Raw genomic sequence first — 15,157 nt, 5'->3', positions numbered from 1 at the left:
TTTTTTAAGGTAACAAACAATTTATATAAGCTGAATATAAACAAACAAATCAAGTTTAGAAATGCTTAACCTAATTTGTTTCAATTCAGCCCATATAAATTGCTTGCAACCAGTTCCCTTAAAAAATAAATAAATCTAATGAATCAGTATTTTTTCAAATGGACTGAATATAAATTTAATTTTTTTTTTTTAATCTAACAGACAAATTTGAACATTACAAGTAACATTTATTAGGCAGTTTGAGTAAGATTTCACTGCAAATTTTAAAGATTTTTAACTGCAATTTTACTATGCCGATTTTCTAATATATTGGACTTGTTCTGGTGTGACCAAATATTGTGAATTCATCAAGTAGTTTCTGAAATTTTTAGTGAACGTGGTGAACTATTCTCTGATATCTATATAGCATGTATGTTGGTTAGGTACTTTCAAAAATTATGCAGAAAAGTTTTTATATGTTTATTTATAACCATGGTCCTAAAAATAACTGAACAAATTACTGAGTTAATATCAACCTTTGCATGAACAGAGGAGTTTCATCAAATATACTGGATACTTTTTCATTCAAGAAAAATCACAGTCAGAGATAAGTGATATTTATCACAAGCAGTGTTGAGCAGGAGTGTCGCTACAAGTAGTGACACTACTAGCTTTAATACATTTCTCAGTAGCGTGGCAGTATCGTCGCTACTTTCTAAACCAAATAGCTTTTGTAGTAGCAAAGCTACTTTTTGGTCAAGTAGCTCTGTAGTGTCCACCCAAGCTACATTTACCGATCGTGAATCAAATAGTGACGACACTGACAGTCATGTAAGACTGGTGTCTAGCCGATGAAAGTACATCCATTTGATGGTGAGGATGACGATTTCTCCTTTCTGTTTTTCGGTGGTCGACAACAAATTTTTGATGCGTTACTGCCACTTCTCGCTCTAACTGGTGACATCGCCAAAAAATTTGGCTAACACCAGAAATTTGTCTGATGGTAAGATGAATGAGGGAGAGTAATTATTTCTAAAGCAGGATTCCTTGTGAGCATACTTTGAGAAGTACATGAGATGATCCAATAACGTTAATTCTGATGCTGTGCCTAAAACATACTTTAGTAGTAAGTACTATAATGTTTTTGAACTACACAATAGTGACACTCAAATTTGTGGTGGTACTTGGTACTAATAGTGTATATATATATATATATATATATATATATATATATATATATATATATATATATATATATATAGTGTAGTGTAATCTATTAATGAAGTTGTAAATATAAATTAAAATATAATGCTTATTCTTAAATATTTCCCTTTACTATAAATTACTATAGTATTTTAAATGTGTGACACCTGGTTTTATTGGATTTTTTTGTTTTTGCTGTTATATACTATAATTTGTTTCTGTTTCAGCATATTATTTGCAGCAAATAACTGAATTGAACAGTTATGCCTCATATGATTTATTGACAGCTTTATCGATCACTAAGATATGATTGACTTGGATTTGAGCTGCTTTGATTTAAAAATGAAAATTGCAAAAATAGCTTAGATGTAGCCAAACTACTTTTGCCAAGTAGCTTTTAGCTTAGCTTGCTACATTTCCCAGAGGATAGCTTTTAGCTTAGTTAAGCTACATTTTAAGTAGAGTAGCTAATCGCTTAGCTCACTATATTTTTCAAGTAGCTTGCCCAACACTGATTACAAGCGATATCAAAACGTTATACTCAAGCAGTTAAAATGTGTGTGTTGACTCTCTACATTTAAACAGACCTCATGCTTCTTCAGGGGGTGATGCTGAAGAAATGTATAATTTGCATATAATGAGTTTTTATTCTGACAAGCTGTAAACAAACGTGACGCAAATGTGGCTGCCTGAGCTCATTTACTGGCTCTCCCTTTTTCATATTAAGAGTCCCACACACATAGTATGTTTCATTCAAGCTAAGGTAAACTTAAAAATAAGGAAAATATATAATTTTTGTAATCTCACCAGGAACATTGTATCCAATCAAGCACAGCCTGGGGCATGGATTTTAATTATACTGAGAGCAACGTAACAATATTGCTTCAATTAGCCTGTTCTTTCACTGCAATTTTACACTCATAAGATTACCATTACAATGAGAAAGCAATGGTGTAGTGAACACTTATTTTTCAGCTTTACCTAGGTATATCCAGATTTTCATTATATGACAAATTTAAAGCTAAGAGTAACTTTGTGAAAAGCTTTTTGAGGTGCTTCAGTGTCAAGTCAATTGATGTAAGACTTTGGGTGACGGAGTCAGCAAGACTGTGTCAAACTTTTTGGTAAGTTTTGCAAACACCTAGCAGCTGACATGAGTCTCCTGTGTTCGTACCAGTAGGGGGCTTTCAGCAAGTATGGGGTATTGATTAATCAGACCTCTGCTTTGTGGAGTGAGGAGTGCTGATGGGCAAACAACACTGACAGGCTTGCCAGCTCCTGTGGCAATCAGCACAGAGATGAGAAGTGTGTGTGTGTGTGTGCTGTGTGGTGGGTGTGTATGTACGTAACAGTCAGACGTAGTCAGTGTTAGTGTGTTTGCAGCCAGGGACAGTGTTTAACAAACAACAAAGTGTTGTGACAGAGGTCAAAAGGCTCAATCACAAGGTCTGCTGGGGTGCCTTGATTAACCCCTTAATGGCCAGGATTTCAAAGTCAATTGAGTTGCATTTTGAGCTTAGTGAAAATAAATATAAGATGGTGACCAACCATTACCAAATATGTTAAAAACAAGCACCAACCAATGGCAACAGGGACTATGCACTGATCCGACAAAATCTGACAGTGTCTGTTGCTGCTGGCCAATCTGTCGCTGCAGTGTAAATTGGCCTTTAAACTCAACTGAAATCAATTCAGAGTCTCCAGTCTGGAATGTTTTAGTACTAGAATTTAGAAATGCTCATGGGGTTAACTATTGCCGCCTTATAAGTCAGTTTCTTTTGTGGGAATTGTATTTTCGAAGCAAATGTGTGGTCTTGTTATCAAATTGTGGTGTAAAAATATATGAAGCACAACTCGCACATAAGATGACTTTCAAACCAATCAGCTTTTTATCGTTCAATTGTAACCTGAGAGAGATGTTGTTTCATCCTCACACATATCTCGATTTAAATTCTGGCAACTGATGGTAAATGTGACTGCATGGCTGTGTTTGCTTACCATGTAGCGGTGATCCAGATGGGCTACTGGAGAGGCCGGGAATGGGGCTACATCGGCCACCCTGTTTGCTGCTCAGCTCTTGCTCAATCTCCTCCAGTCCAGCACTCTTCTGAAAACGGCTCATGCGATTGACCACACGAGGAGACATGTGGGTGCGAGCACATGGCGCACCACCGTAGGGGTTGATGGGAAAGACATGAGACGTGCCACGGAGAGTACTGATCACCACCCAGCGGCAGTCATGGCTGAAGCAGATGTCCTGCACCTAGAATGGTAAGAGAACAGAATGACAAAACAAGTTTTCAGATTCGAATTGGTTAGAATTTGAAAGACATCAGAATTTTCATTACAGGAAATTGTCTGAGTGTAAGCTCCTAGTAGAAGCATTATAGTAAGTCAAATTAAAGATGCTTAAATTGAAAATTTCCCAAAAGCAGAAACAGACAGGCCTGTCACAATATCTATTTTTTGTTGTACGATATATTGCACCAAAATGTATTGCGATAAACGATATTATTGTCATTTTAAGACAATATAATAACATTATAACGCAAGTACACTCTTCCAAAGAACACCTCATATCTTGTTTTTTTAAGAACATTTCATTTAATTATAGTCATTTTAACAATTTAATAATTAGGCATTGAAATAAAAATTTGAAAATGAATAAACTACATACATAAATAATAATAAATGTTAACAAAAAGATTCAAGGTAAAAAGTAACCAAGGCTGTGATTTCTGCTACCAGATCTTTTTTCAGCTGTCAGGCACGCACATGAAAATATATTATAGCAATTTATAGCAAATACTGGCGAAGCGGTGGCACAGTAGGTAGTGCTGTTGCCTCACAGCAAGAAGGTCGCTGGGTCGAGCCTCGGCTGGTTCAGTTTGCATTTCAATGTGGAGTTTGCATGTTTTCCCAACGTTCGTGTGGGTTTCTTCCGGGTGCTCCGGTTTCCCCCACAGTCCAAAGACATATGGTACAGGCAAATTGGGTAGGCTAAATTGTCCGTAGTGTATGAGTGTGTGTGAATGAGTGTTTGTGGATGTTTCCCAGAGATGGGTTGCAGCTTGAAGGGCATCCACTGTGTAAAGGACATGCTGGATAAGTTGGCGATTCATTCCGCTGTGGTGACCCCAGATTGATGAAGGAATTAAGCTGAAAAGTAAACGAATGAATGAATGAATAGCAAACGCTATAGTGTTTTTTAACCATAGTACATGCGGGACAACCAATCCCCCTCAATACATTCGCCGCACGTGTTTCGGTATCTGTGTGAGGTTAAAAAAAAAGGTCTAACTTTGTGCCGCCACTTAACTATTTGTGTGTTAAAAAATAATCTAAATTATATACATATATATTCAAGTCCTCCTGATTTGAAGGTAACATCCAATTCTGATCAAGTCTGAAACTGTGTGAACGGGCCCGATTTCTGATCAGGTGATATCACTTCAGTCAAAGCTACAAAAGCTTCAAAAAAAGTTATATGGTTTATATAATAAATGAGTTATATGCATTATACAAGTAATATGATAAGTATTATAAATAATCACTTTGTGGATTCAGAAATTCAGATTCAATAAAGGCACAGGGTGAAATATGAAATATGACAGATGAAATATGGTGGCAAGGAATAGCCTCTGGAATTTTCAAAAACAAGCAATGTGTATTTATTATGGCAACTGCCAGCATAAATAGCTTTTATAATATTCATTTATATAACTCCCTAAATATATTTCTGCCTCACAAAAGTATCAAACCTACATATATCACAATCTGGGTTATTTAAGAGACACGCTGGTGTCTGAAAGTTTGTTTTGAGCTGAACTCATTTTAAAATGTCGTCTGATCTGTAAACATGAGTGAACTATGCAGTTATTCGTGGCTACTCATCAAACTGCAGCTACTCCAGTTTTAGTCTTTGACGAGCCAAAAGCCTCTGGCTGCTGGCCCAGAGAAAGCCCCAACAAGGGCTGACCATGCATCAGATGTAACAGTGGAAACACAACTGGCCCTGGTATGCACTAGGATGCCAACGTCAGGCCCAGCCACAAGTGTTTCAATCAGAGTTACAATATTTCAATTAAACATTACCAGGTCAAAACATACAGTTGAAGACAGAATTATAAGCCCCCCTTTGACTTTTTTTTCTTTCTCTTTTTCTCTATTTTGCAGATGATATGTAACAGAGCAAGGGAATTTTCAAAGTATTTCCGATAACATTTTTTCTTCAGGAGAAAGTCTTATTTGCTTTATTTCGGCTAGAATAAAATCTGTTTGAATTTTTTTTCAAAGCCATTTTAAAGTCAAAATTAAAACTATTATATTTAGAAATGTGTTGAAAAAAAAAGTCTTCTCTACATTTAACAGAAAATGGGAAAAATAATAAACAAGGGGGCTAATAATTCAGGAGGGCTAATATTTCTGACTTCAACTGTATATAAAAAATAATGGATCAATGGAGAATGAATCATTCACATTAAGATCAATAGCATGGATAAACATGCTTTAGCTAACTTTAAGGAATGCAACCTGACTTGTGTAGGAATTTTCTATGGTAAGTGACATTTTTTTCAAAACATTTCTGGTAAAGGCAAACAGATGTAATCTACTGAAAATGAGGTATGGCATGGCTAAAAGAAACAAAAGAGGTGTTAGACTGTGGGTTGGACAGTTAAAGGAAAGGATCACCAGATCCTCTTTATTGGCATGAAATACCTGAATTTATAACCTTCTCTTGTATAAATAAACTCCCTACAGACAATGAACTATAGACCCTGAAACTACCAAAAAGGTGATTTCTATACATTTAAAAGACCCTTATGTTCAGTCAATGCTATTTTGAAAATGTTAATCCGATACATACAAGTGTCAGACAGACAACCTGTTTTTCAACACCTTGCGTCATGAGCAATGTTTTATAAGAGAGCATCTTACAATTCTATCTTAGCTGTTTTTGAACAGAAGAACCTGTGTGAACTAATGCTAGCTCTATAAAGTGATGATGGACCTTCCTCAAGACATGGTCCAGAAATCTTACACTGGGCTTTACCAAACAGCACTCAGCCATCAGCAAGGTTCAGCTAATGGCTTTTTTACTGCACTTTTTATGGATAGCCATCAGCTACTGGAATGCAGCTGTCTGGAGATCTGCCTGATTCTGGGTCATTCTGCAGTATCTGTCTCAGATCAGTCTCAACTCAGAAATGAGCCACCGAATAGAACAGTGGCCACTTTCTGTTCAGGGTCGACGACGCCACTTCATTGATTTGCACTTGGAGGTGTAAAAATAAAATTCAGGCGCCCAAAGACAAGGACTGAAATCTTGAAATTGGTTAATCAGACACAAATTAAATGAGCTGTTTGGTCAGTCATGTGCTGCGCGGAACAGCTAAAGCAGTGTATGGCTTCAGGCAATGCAGACTTGTGGGCTATTTACCTTCACGCACACTAAGGTCAGACCGGAGCAGGCTGGGAGTCAGTACAAGCACAGTCAGCCAGATAAGGCCGGGTGGCTGCGTCCGCCCACGAGGCATTATCACTCCTTTTATTTGTTCAGCTCAAGATAATGCGTCTTGGAGGGTGCTTGCTTTCTGCAGTTTGCGCTGTTTACAATGCCAGATCAAAGCCAGCTCGTGGCCAGGCAGCAAACCTGGCATGAGCCGGTGACAGATTAACCACCTTTCTCATCTCAGCGGAGCTGCGGGCCACCTCGGCCCTGTGCTCACAGAGGAGGGAAAATGAGAATGTTTTACACGCTCTCTGCCATGCCTGAAGGGCCCGGGTAAGGTAATCACACCTTCGGTATAAGAAGCAGGAACGAGAAGAACTTAAACTTCACCCACAGGCCAGTACCCAGCCATTTTTGACCGGGCTCAGAGTGCACTTCAAGGGTAAAGGGACAAAGTGAATTGTGAAAACATAAAAATGCAAGGCTTTGTAATAGACATAACACTATACGCTAATAAGTTTTTATTTTTATTCCGCAGTTGTGTTAATATTTGTCGAGTAATGAAGGATTTAAATTGGGGGAAATATGTCTGGCATGCTTTTAGACATTGAATGTGTTAGTGCGACTGCGAGAGATGCGCGCGTGTGTGTGTGTGTGTGTGTGTGTGTGTTTGTGTGTATGTCTATAAACTAGTGCAGAGATCAGGTTTGTGTGCATATCCAAACATGACACTGGCTGAGTAAGTAAGGGTCTAGGTCCTTTCGGAATAAATATTAGTTCTTCTTAGGCAAATAAAACCTCACAATTTGCCAACTAAAGGAGATATTGTGGTGGAACAGCTGCAAGGCTAAATGGATGAAACAGCATTTAGGAGAGAGGAAAACTAAATCACTGCAGTTATTTCCCAAACTGTTTTGTGCAATAACCCAATAGATCACAAAAGTGAATTAAACTTTAAAGCACCCAGATAGATTACCAAAGCTTGGCAGACGCTAATAATCAGATCATGTCCTTAGATGTCCGCTTCAACTATTCAACCTGAGTAACGTTACAAAAAGCATACAAACAAATTAAAGGGATTTGACTGTTTTCTACTGCCGATTATTATTAGAATACATTATTTAATTATGGATACTTAGAGTGTGTGTGTGAGTATTCAAACATGCAAAAAAAGTAGGTTATACTATAAAAATGAAATAAAGAGATAATTGTGTAAGTGTGTTTGAGTGGTTAAATCTAAACTAAAATGCTAAAATCAAACATCTAGCTGGCTAACTGGATAGGCAAAATCCAAAGGCCAATTCTGTTTCAAATAACAACATTAGTTAGTAATTTATAGAGCTGGGCAGAAAAGGGAAAATCATGGAGGCTGTATCTAGCACTGCCAATAGCCTGCTTCCAGGGATTTAAGAGAAAGTGGTGTAAAGTCGCAAGTGCAACCATGTTGTCCCAGTGGGATTGTCCTCTAGTCCATGACCTCATAGTCTAAGATACTGTAGGTGTTACAAGACCCAAGCTTGACCTCAAGGTGCAAGAGTAAAAGCTCCGGTCAGGAGCAAAATCTAAGCTCTCACCAGTTGTCTGGGGTATTTTTAGCAACTTTTCTCTTTTTTGCAGCCTTGGTGATTGAAAACACATTGGCAACACTAATAGTTTCAGGTCTTTGGATTCCAAAGTGTTGAAATCTGAATGTGGGAGTCACAGGGGAGGAAGTTTTAGAATAAGCAAAGACTAACTGCTGAGAGCACAAATGTTTTGTGTGGATCCATTAAACTTTTTTTTCTTTGCACTGAGGGCAAAAGTTGTCTACCTACAAAAAAAAGAGAGAGAAACTATGGAAAAGCCCTGATGTACAGATTACCACAGACAGACAACAGAGTAAAGAAAGTCAAGGAGGACTGACTGAACTTTTCCTTTTGCAGGAAACTTCTGTCATCATTTACTTACCCTTAACCCATGGGTCTTTCATTCATATTCAGAACACAAACAAACAAATGTTTGATCGAATCGAAAGTCTCCTATATGTGACATGTGGTGGAGCAGAAAGGACTCAAGGACATTTATTTTGTTTTTTTGTTCTTAATAAGTTTTGGTCCAACATTTTTGAATCGTTTTCCAGTGCTTTTGGAACCAATATCCACCCTGACTACAACTTGGCTATTTTTGGATATTCTAATATTATGGACACCTTTCCACTGACCCAACAGCAAGCCCTGATGGTTGGCATGATTACAGCTAAAAAGATGATCTTACTTAATTGGAAATCTCCAAAGGCTCCCTATTATCATAGATGATTGAGTTGCTTTATGTCATTCAAATGGAACAACTACGTTTTAAAACTTCAAAGAAAAAAACTGAAACCACATGGGGACCTATCAAAAGTTCTTCTTTATATGTTTTTGCTACATATGTTATATATATAAATATACCGGTCAAAAGTTTGGGGTCAGTAAGATTTTTAAATGTTTTAAAATAAGCTTATCCTGCTCGCTAAAGCTGCATTTATTTAATCAAAAATACCAAGGCAATATAACAGCAATTCGTAACTTTTTGATTTAGTGGCTAATTCATACGAATTTGATCAACCTAATTTGTACAATTTAGTTCAATTTGCTCATCACCCAATGACGGTTTGGTTTAGGGGTGGGATTGGGTGCCACGCCTCCTTTTTAAAAATCGTACAATTTCGAATAAAAAAAAAAATGGAAAAAATAAAAACTGACCCAAGCTTCTAACTGGTAGTGTATGTATTTGGTAACAGAGACGATCTCTCATTTTTTTATTGGGGGAAGGGAGGTTATTGTCAATTATTATGTACGATTTTTTCTTCTTTTATTGGTATTGTACTGTTTTGTTAAATATCATATAAATGTTTAAATAGAAAAACATAAAAAAGTCATAATGACAAGAGGTTAAGTAATGACTGAAAATGTTAATTTTGGGAGAAAATAGCAGTTTTAAAATGCATTAATTCTGAAGAACAAAAGGAGTTTAAGCTACAGTTTTGCACTCATTTTAGAACTAGGGCGCAGTAGCAGTGGGTCATATATCTTGTGTTTAAGATCAATCAGATGGGTTCATATCCACACTTATTATACATTCCGACACACAATAAAAGAACCAGAGACAGCAGTGCCTGTGTTCTGGAGCTCAACTGTACAAAGCCTCATGTCTCTTGACAGTATTTAGATAACACGCAGGGATTCACTGACGATGAAAAGCATGTTCAAATTGCACATTTCCAGAGCCATACAAGCACAAGCAACCGTAAACAGTTGTGGGTGGCCACAAAGACTTTAAATGATTATGCTAATGATTAAAAGAGTTAGGAAAGGCAATATTTCATCTCAATAACTCCCCCGAAAATAGCATGAGTGTACACAGTCACGTGTGTGTGAGCAAGGGATGAAACGGGGAGCTTTGAAGTTTGACTTAATATCCCACACTGTCAATGTATTACTTGAACGCTTCTTTTTGTTCTTCCATTTGCAGGACACAAGCTTCCGAGTATGCACTCATGTTACTGTGCATAAAAGGACAGTGCTGAAAGTAACATATATTCTTACCTTAGCCTCAGTCTCTCCTCTGTGGAGTGTGTATAGATGATGAACTGCACTCTGGGATGATGCCCATGGGTGAGTCAAGATTTGGAAAACGTGGAAATCATGGCCAAGGGTGTCAGCGGTCACCAGTAACATACCTGTACATCAGAAAAGAGGATCATTTAAAGAGTTATATAACTAATTAATGCATTTTTCAGAGAATAATTTCACCATTACACTGACTGCATTCAGATTTTAAAACAGAATAATTGCATAAAATGTTTGCAAAAGGGATTGAAAAGAAAATGTAAGCAAATATTCAGGAATTGAAAATGTTACCAATTATTTAGTTTTCATAATCTTATCACCTTTCAACATGGACCATCAAAACATTATTTCAACGTTCAGTAATTAAGTTTGCCCTGCACACTCACGTTTTTTAAATTTTATGTTGCGTTAATCTAGTCAATAATATTATTCAGAAGGTCATGATTCGCACTCATTAAATAATTACTTTGTATATAATATTATTTTACATTCTTAGGTGATGCAAAACAGAAGTTTCGGCACAATGCCTTCCTCAGTGCGTGACACAATCCACCCTTTTATCCCACAGTCAATCACATTACATCATTAGTTAGACGGCCCCTCTATAGTTAAAACATTTCCTCATTTTTCTCAAAAACATCTCATTTTCATTTCAATATACTATAAATAACCACACAAGAAATATTTTCCTTCACCTTAAAAAGCTTCACCTCCATTGCACAGGAAAATAACATTTCAATTGTCATCATTCACTTATTCATGTCTATGTCAATGCAAGAAATTGCAACATTCCAAAACATAAAAAATACATTTTCATCTCATAATTTGTATTATTACATACCTAAAATCCATGATTTACAATATTATAGCAGAACAACAAACACAAAAAACAAACACATTAAAAAACAAACAAAGAAAGGTCCAATTCCTCATTTATTCTTCTTGGTGTAAGTGATTTTAATTTATGACTCCATAACGCTTCTCTCTGTAATAATTTTTTTATTCAGATTACCTCCTCTATGTGACTCAAATACTCAATTCCAATACATTCTAGTTGTTTAAAGTCATGTCCAAATCTATAAAACGCCTTGCTACTGCTGAAGTTATATCTTGTCATCATATACTTCATTATGTTCACTAATTCAAAACTGATATGATGACTTCCCTATATATATATATCTTTTATCTTTTGACACGGATTTTAACATATACATACGAGTTGAGCAGGTAATACAGGTTTTTATTTTCGAATAATTTTTACCTGTCACTGGATTCGAAATTTCCTTACACTACTAAATTCTGACATGCGGCACATTTTCCGCACAGAAAACAACCTTGTATAAAAGTGGATTTCTTATTTCTCACTATATCAAAGTTGATCATTATACTTGCTAAATTTTGGGATCTTTTAAAGTGAATAATGGATGATGTTGAAATTTATTCTTTATAGTTTCATCAGAAGATAATATATGCCAATTTTTATGGATTATTGATTTAAGTAAATATGCTATGTTCATTACACTGTAAAACCTAACAGTCAACTTTATTAAATGAAATCAGTGTAGTGAACTGAAAATTGACCGAAAGTTAATTCTACTTATATGAAAAGAGTGTTGAAGTTTAATAATTACCTCATTACTTTAACTGGATTAAGTTCACAGTTCTCATATAGATTAGTTTAACTCAATTGTAGTCAGTTTCCTCAAATGGTTTGAGTTGCCTTATCTTATTGGGTTTTACAGTACTCAATTGGTTTGAGTTATCTTCATTTATTGGGTTTTACTGGGCTCAAATTGCTTCGTTTACCCAAATTAATTAAGTTCTCAGAACTCATTTGGATCCATTTTTGAACTTAAATGATTTGTTGCAATCAGTTTCCCTAAATGGTTTGAGTTACCTTAACCTTTTGGGTTTTACAGTGTACATGTTATTGAGCAATTCACTGTTTTAGCTTTTTAGTAGGTTTTACTGTTTTCAAAATATCTTATCAATGTAATTTATTTATTTTATCTAATGCATTATTCATCAACTTTGCGAATATCCTCTCTAACAAAATCTTTGAAATAATGCATTTTTTTGTTTATCAAACTCTAACCTTATTTCAACCAAAACATTACATTTGCTCTAAGTGTATCATTTCTGACGTTGAACTTAAAAGCAGGTCAAAAAACGAAGTCATCGAGACTGCCTTCAAGCATTGAGTATTTCATTAGACACGTTTACATGGCTGTAAAGGGCATTTGTGTTCCACTGCAATTTGTGTTCTAGAATTAACTGCAGGCCAAGATCATCCCTCAGCTTTCAGGGCCAGACAATATGTGGATCTGTTTTAAACACAACCGCAGGAGAACCCAAGTGGAACCTCCGATGACAGGGCCTCTCATTTTCCCACTTTTATTTGAAGTCAGTGAAACTACAGAAAGTATAAGCTCTTACTGTAAACAACACACTTACTAAACCACACCAGAACATAAAAACCCGAAGCTAAACTTCATGGCAACGCAACCCCGCATACAACTTATTCCTAAAAACAGTGTGACAGCTCTACAGGCTATTTTCCACACACATGAAAGCCTGGTCACTACCGCTTTGGAAAGTTTCTCCAACACTACGATTAAGATGGATTTAGCCGCTGGCTCTCCATCTCGCTACTGTAATTTAAGATGACAATAATTAGTGATTTTCCAATGCTGAATCTCTAATGCCGAGTTCACAGAGGGGTTTAATTTGTGGCGAGCATTTATTGGGTGGTCTGACAAATCTAAAAAGGAAGATACTGGTGAAAGATCAGACGAGCTCCCGCACAGATGTGACAATGGAACAGCGGCGGTCCTAAATGAGCTCATCTGCCCTATTTCTGTCAATGTTATTTTCGTTTTCACACTTAGGATCTGCTTTAGGTGTGGCTTTGCCATCTCATTGAGTGGTAAGGCAGGAAGCAAAGGGGGGGAGTGTGCTATGGCAGTGAAGGAAGGGTCACGCTGAGATTGCGCCTACGAAAAAGAAAAACAGAGCCGGCCAGTGAATTAGACAGCGGTTAGCTATTTATGCTGTATCAGAAGACTAAACCAAGTTACGGCCTGGCCATAAACTAACCCACGCCCCAAATGAGGTGCCAAGCCACAAGAAGCATTTGCGTCAACTGGGAATACATGGAAAAGAGTGCCTTCTAATTATAGAGGCTACAAACGGAAGCGCAGAGTGATTAGGAGTTTAGGCGCTGCGGTATGTTTATCTGGGAGCTTCCTCTCGCTCACCCCGCCGCCCTGCCGCTCTCGCGCTCACCCTGGCTTTGACAGATGAGGCTTGGCCAGCTTGTTGGGACACAAGTTTGCTGATGGTACACTCTGTTCTCCAAAAGCCAGTGGAGAATGGAAACCGAGCGCTGGGGCTTTTGTGGCCTTGTTGAAATACAGGGCCTCGCGAAGAGGCGTCAGTTGGTTAGCCTGTGGGAAGCTAAATTAAAAAGAGAGCTTCTCTGTGCTGGTAAACTGCCATAAAATTTTAGGAACCTGAGATGTTAAAGCAATTTTTGACACATCCTATTTATAACACCTCATCCTCGAGGGAGAAAAGTAATTTATGACTTTTAACTGGAAATTACATGCCTAAACTTTTTTTTATGCATAGCTGAGGTACATTTTTTTAAGTAAATACTGTATGACACAATATTCAACTACTTCAAGCAATAAATGGATAGTTCTCCCGAAACGAATAAATTACAACAAAGTTCTCTCTTTCATGTCATTCCAAATTTAAGTGACTATTTGTTTGTGCACCAATTAGAACATCATGGTTCTAAAACACTGGTTAAATGTGATGTCAAATATCCTTTAGGTTAGGAGGCAGTTCGTAACCTTGAAATTCTAAGGTTCTATCTGTGTTCTAAATGATTTTGAGATATTGCGCTTCAAAGTTTTTGCATTCCATAAAGAAAGCAATATGCATGTAACCATTTTCTTTCATTCATTAACATGACAGAGACCAAAAATGAGCTCTAAATGTAAATTTTCAAAGTTCTCTTAAATTTGCAAGTTGCTGTATAACAAACAGGGCAAATGCAGACAGAACCATCTAATTCTACAAAGTGATTTTCTGCTTGGAATTAAAAGGTTCTATCTGGCAGAAGCATTGCTTTTCAAGAAATACAATCAGTCTGCTTATTAATTTAATTTAAAAGTTATGCAACAATATGTTGATGTTTGAGAGTTACATTTTTGCTTTCTATAACATTATTTAATGTTTAGTATGAATATTACTTGTTCAAATTAAGCATAAAAGGCTGTGCTAAATTTAGTCGAGTGCAGGTGTTATTTTTATGTAATTAAAACAGTCATTTAAAAAAATATATTTTTATATGAACTATTGATATATATTTATTGAATTATATGTCCCACAAATGAAATTAAGTATTTGTCCTTCAATGCCTAATATCAAATTTAAAGACTTTAAAAGAAAACAGATAATGAGCAAATGAGTTTAACAAACACTGAAAAATGTTTCATGTCTATCTATACACAAATAAAAATATTTCACATTCAATATATCATTTTTTTTAAATAACTGTTTTTTTTTTTTGTTTTTTTGTTTTTCAACTATGTAAAATTTCTACACATTTAGTTGACTCTGATTTTGTGTGTTTTTTTTTTCTGGTCCAGTGTTTTTTTCCACTGTCAACGGAGCAATCCAGCTAAATGACTAAAAAAGCTGATCCTGATTGGTCCTTGTGTGTGCATTTGAAATGCTGATTGGCTCGCAGAAAGTTCAAGTTTGTAGGTTAAAGCTTTTGTTTTTTAAATAAAAAAGCCATAAAATGTAAACAACTAAAAATTTTAAGAATTAAAAAAAAAGATTACATAATGTTAACTTAATGTTGACAAAAATGTCAGATAGAACCTTATAATTCTAAGGTAACAAGTTGTGGTCTAATTGT

The 15,157-nt window shown here is 36.2% G+C and overlaps 1 protein-coding gene across 9 annotated transcripts in view; it reads right to left on the bottom strand.

Annotated features, from left to right (window-relative positions):
* bcas3 (BCAS3 microtubule associated cell migration factor) overlaps window positions 1–15,157 on the bottom strand; it is a 402,314-nt gene that overhangs the window by 307,069 nt on the left and 80,088 nt on the right. For all 9 annotated transcript variants that reach the window (XM_021481360.3, XM_005157643.6, NM_200622.1 and 6 more), the window contains 2 exon segments: window positions 10,201–10,334; window positions 3,181–3,445 (listed from right to left, as the gene is read on the bottom strand). In XM_021481360.3, coding sequence (XP_021337035.1) covers window positions 3,181–3,445; window positions 10,201–10,334 — 399 coding nt within the window.

This window comes from Danio rerio, chromosome 15 (genome assembly GCF_049306965.1).
Source record: "Danio rerio strain Tuebingen ecotype United States chromosome 15, GRCz12tu, whole genome shotgun sequence".
NCBI classification, from domain to species: Eukaryota; Metazoa; Chordata; class Actinopteri; order Cypriniformes; family Danionidae; genus Danio; species Danio rerio.
This window is presented reverse-complemented; position numbering and strand designations above follow the sequence as displayed.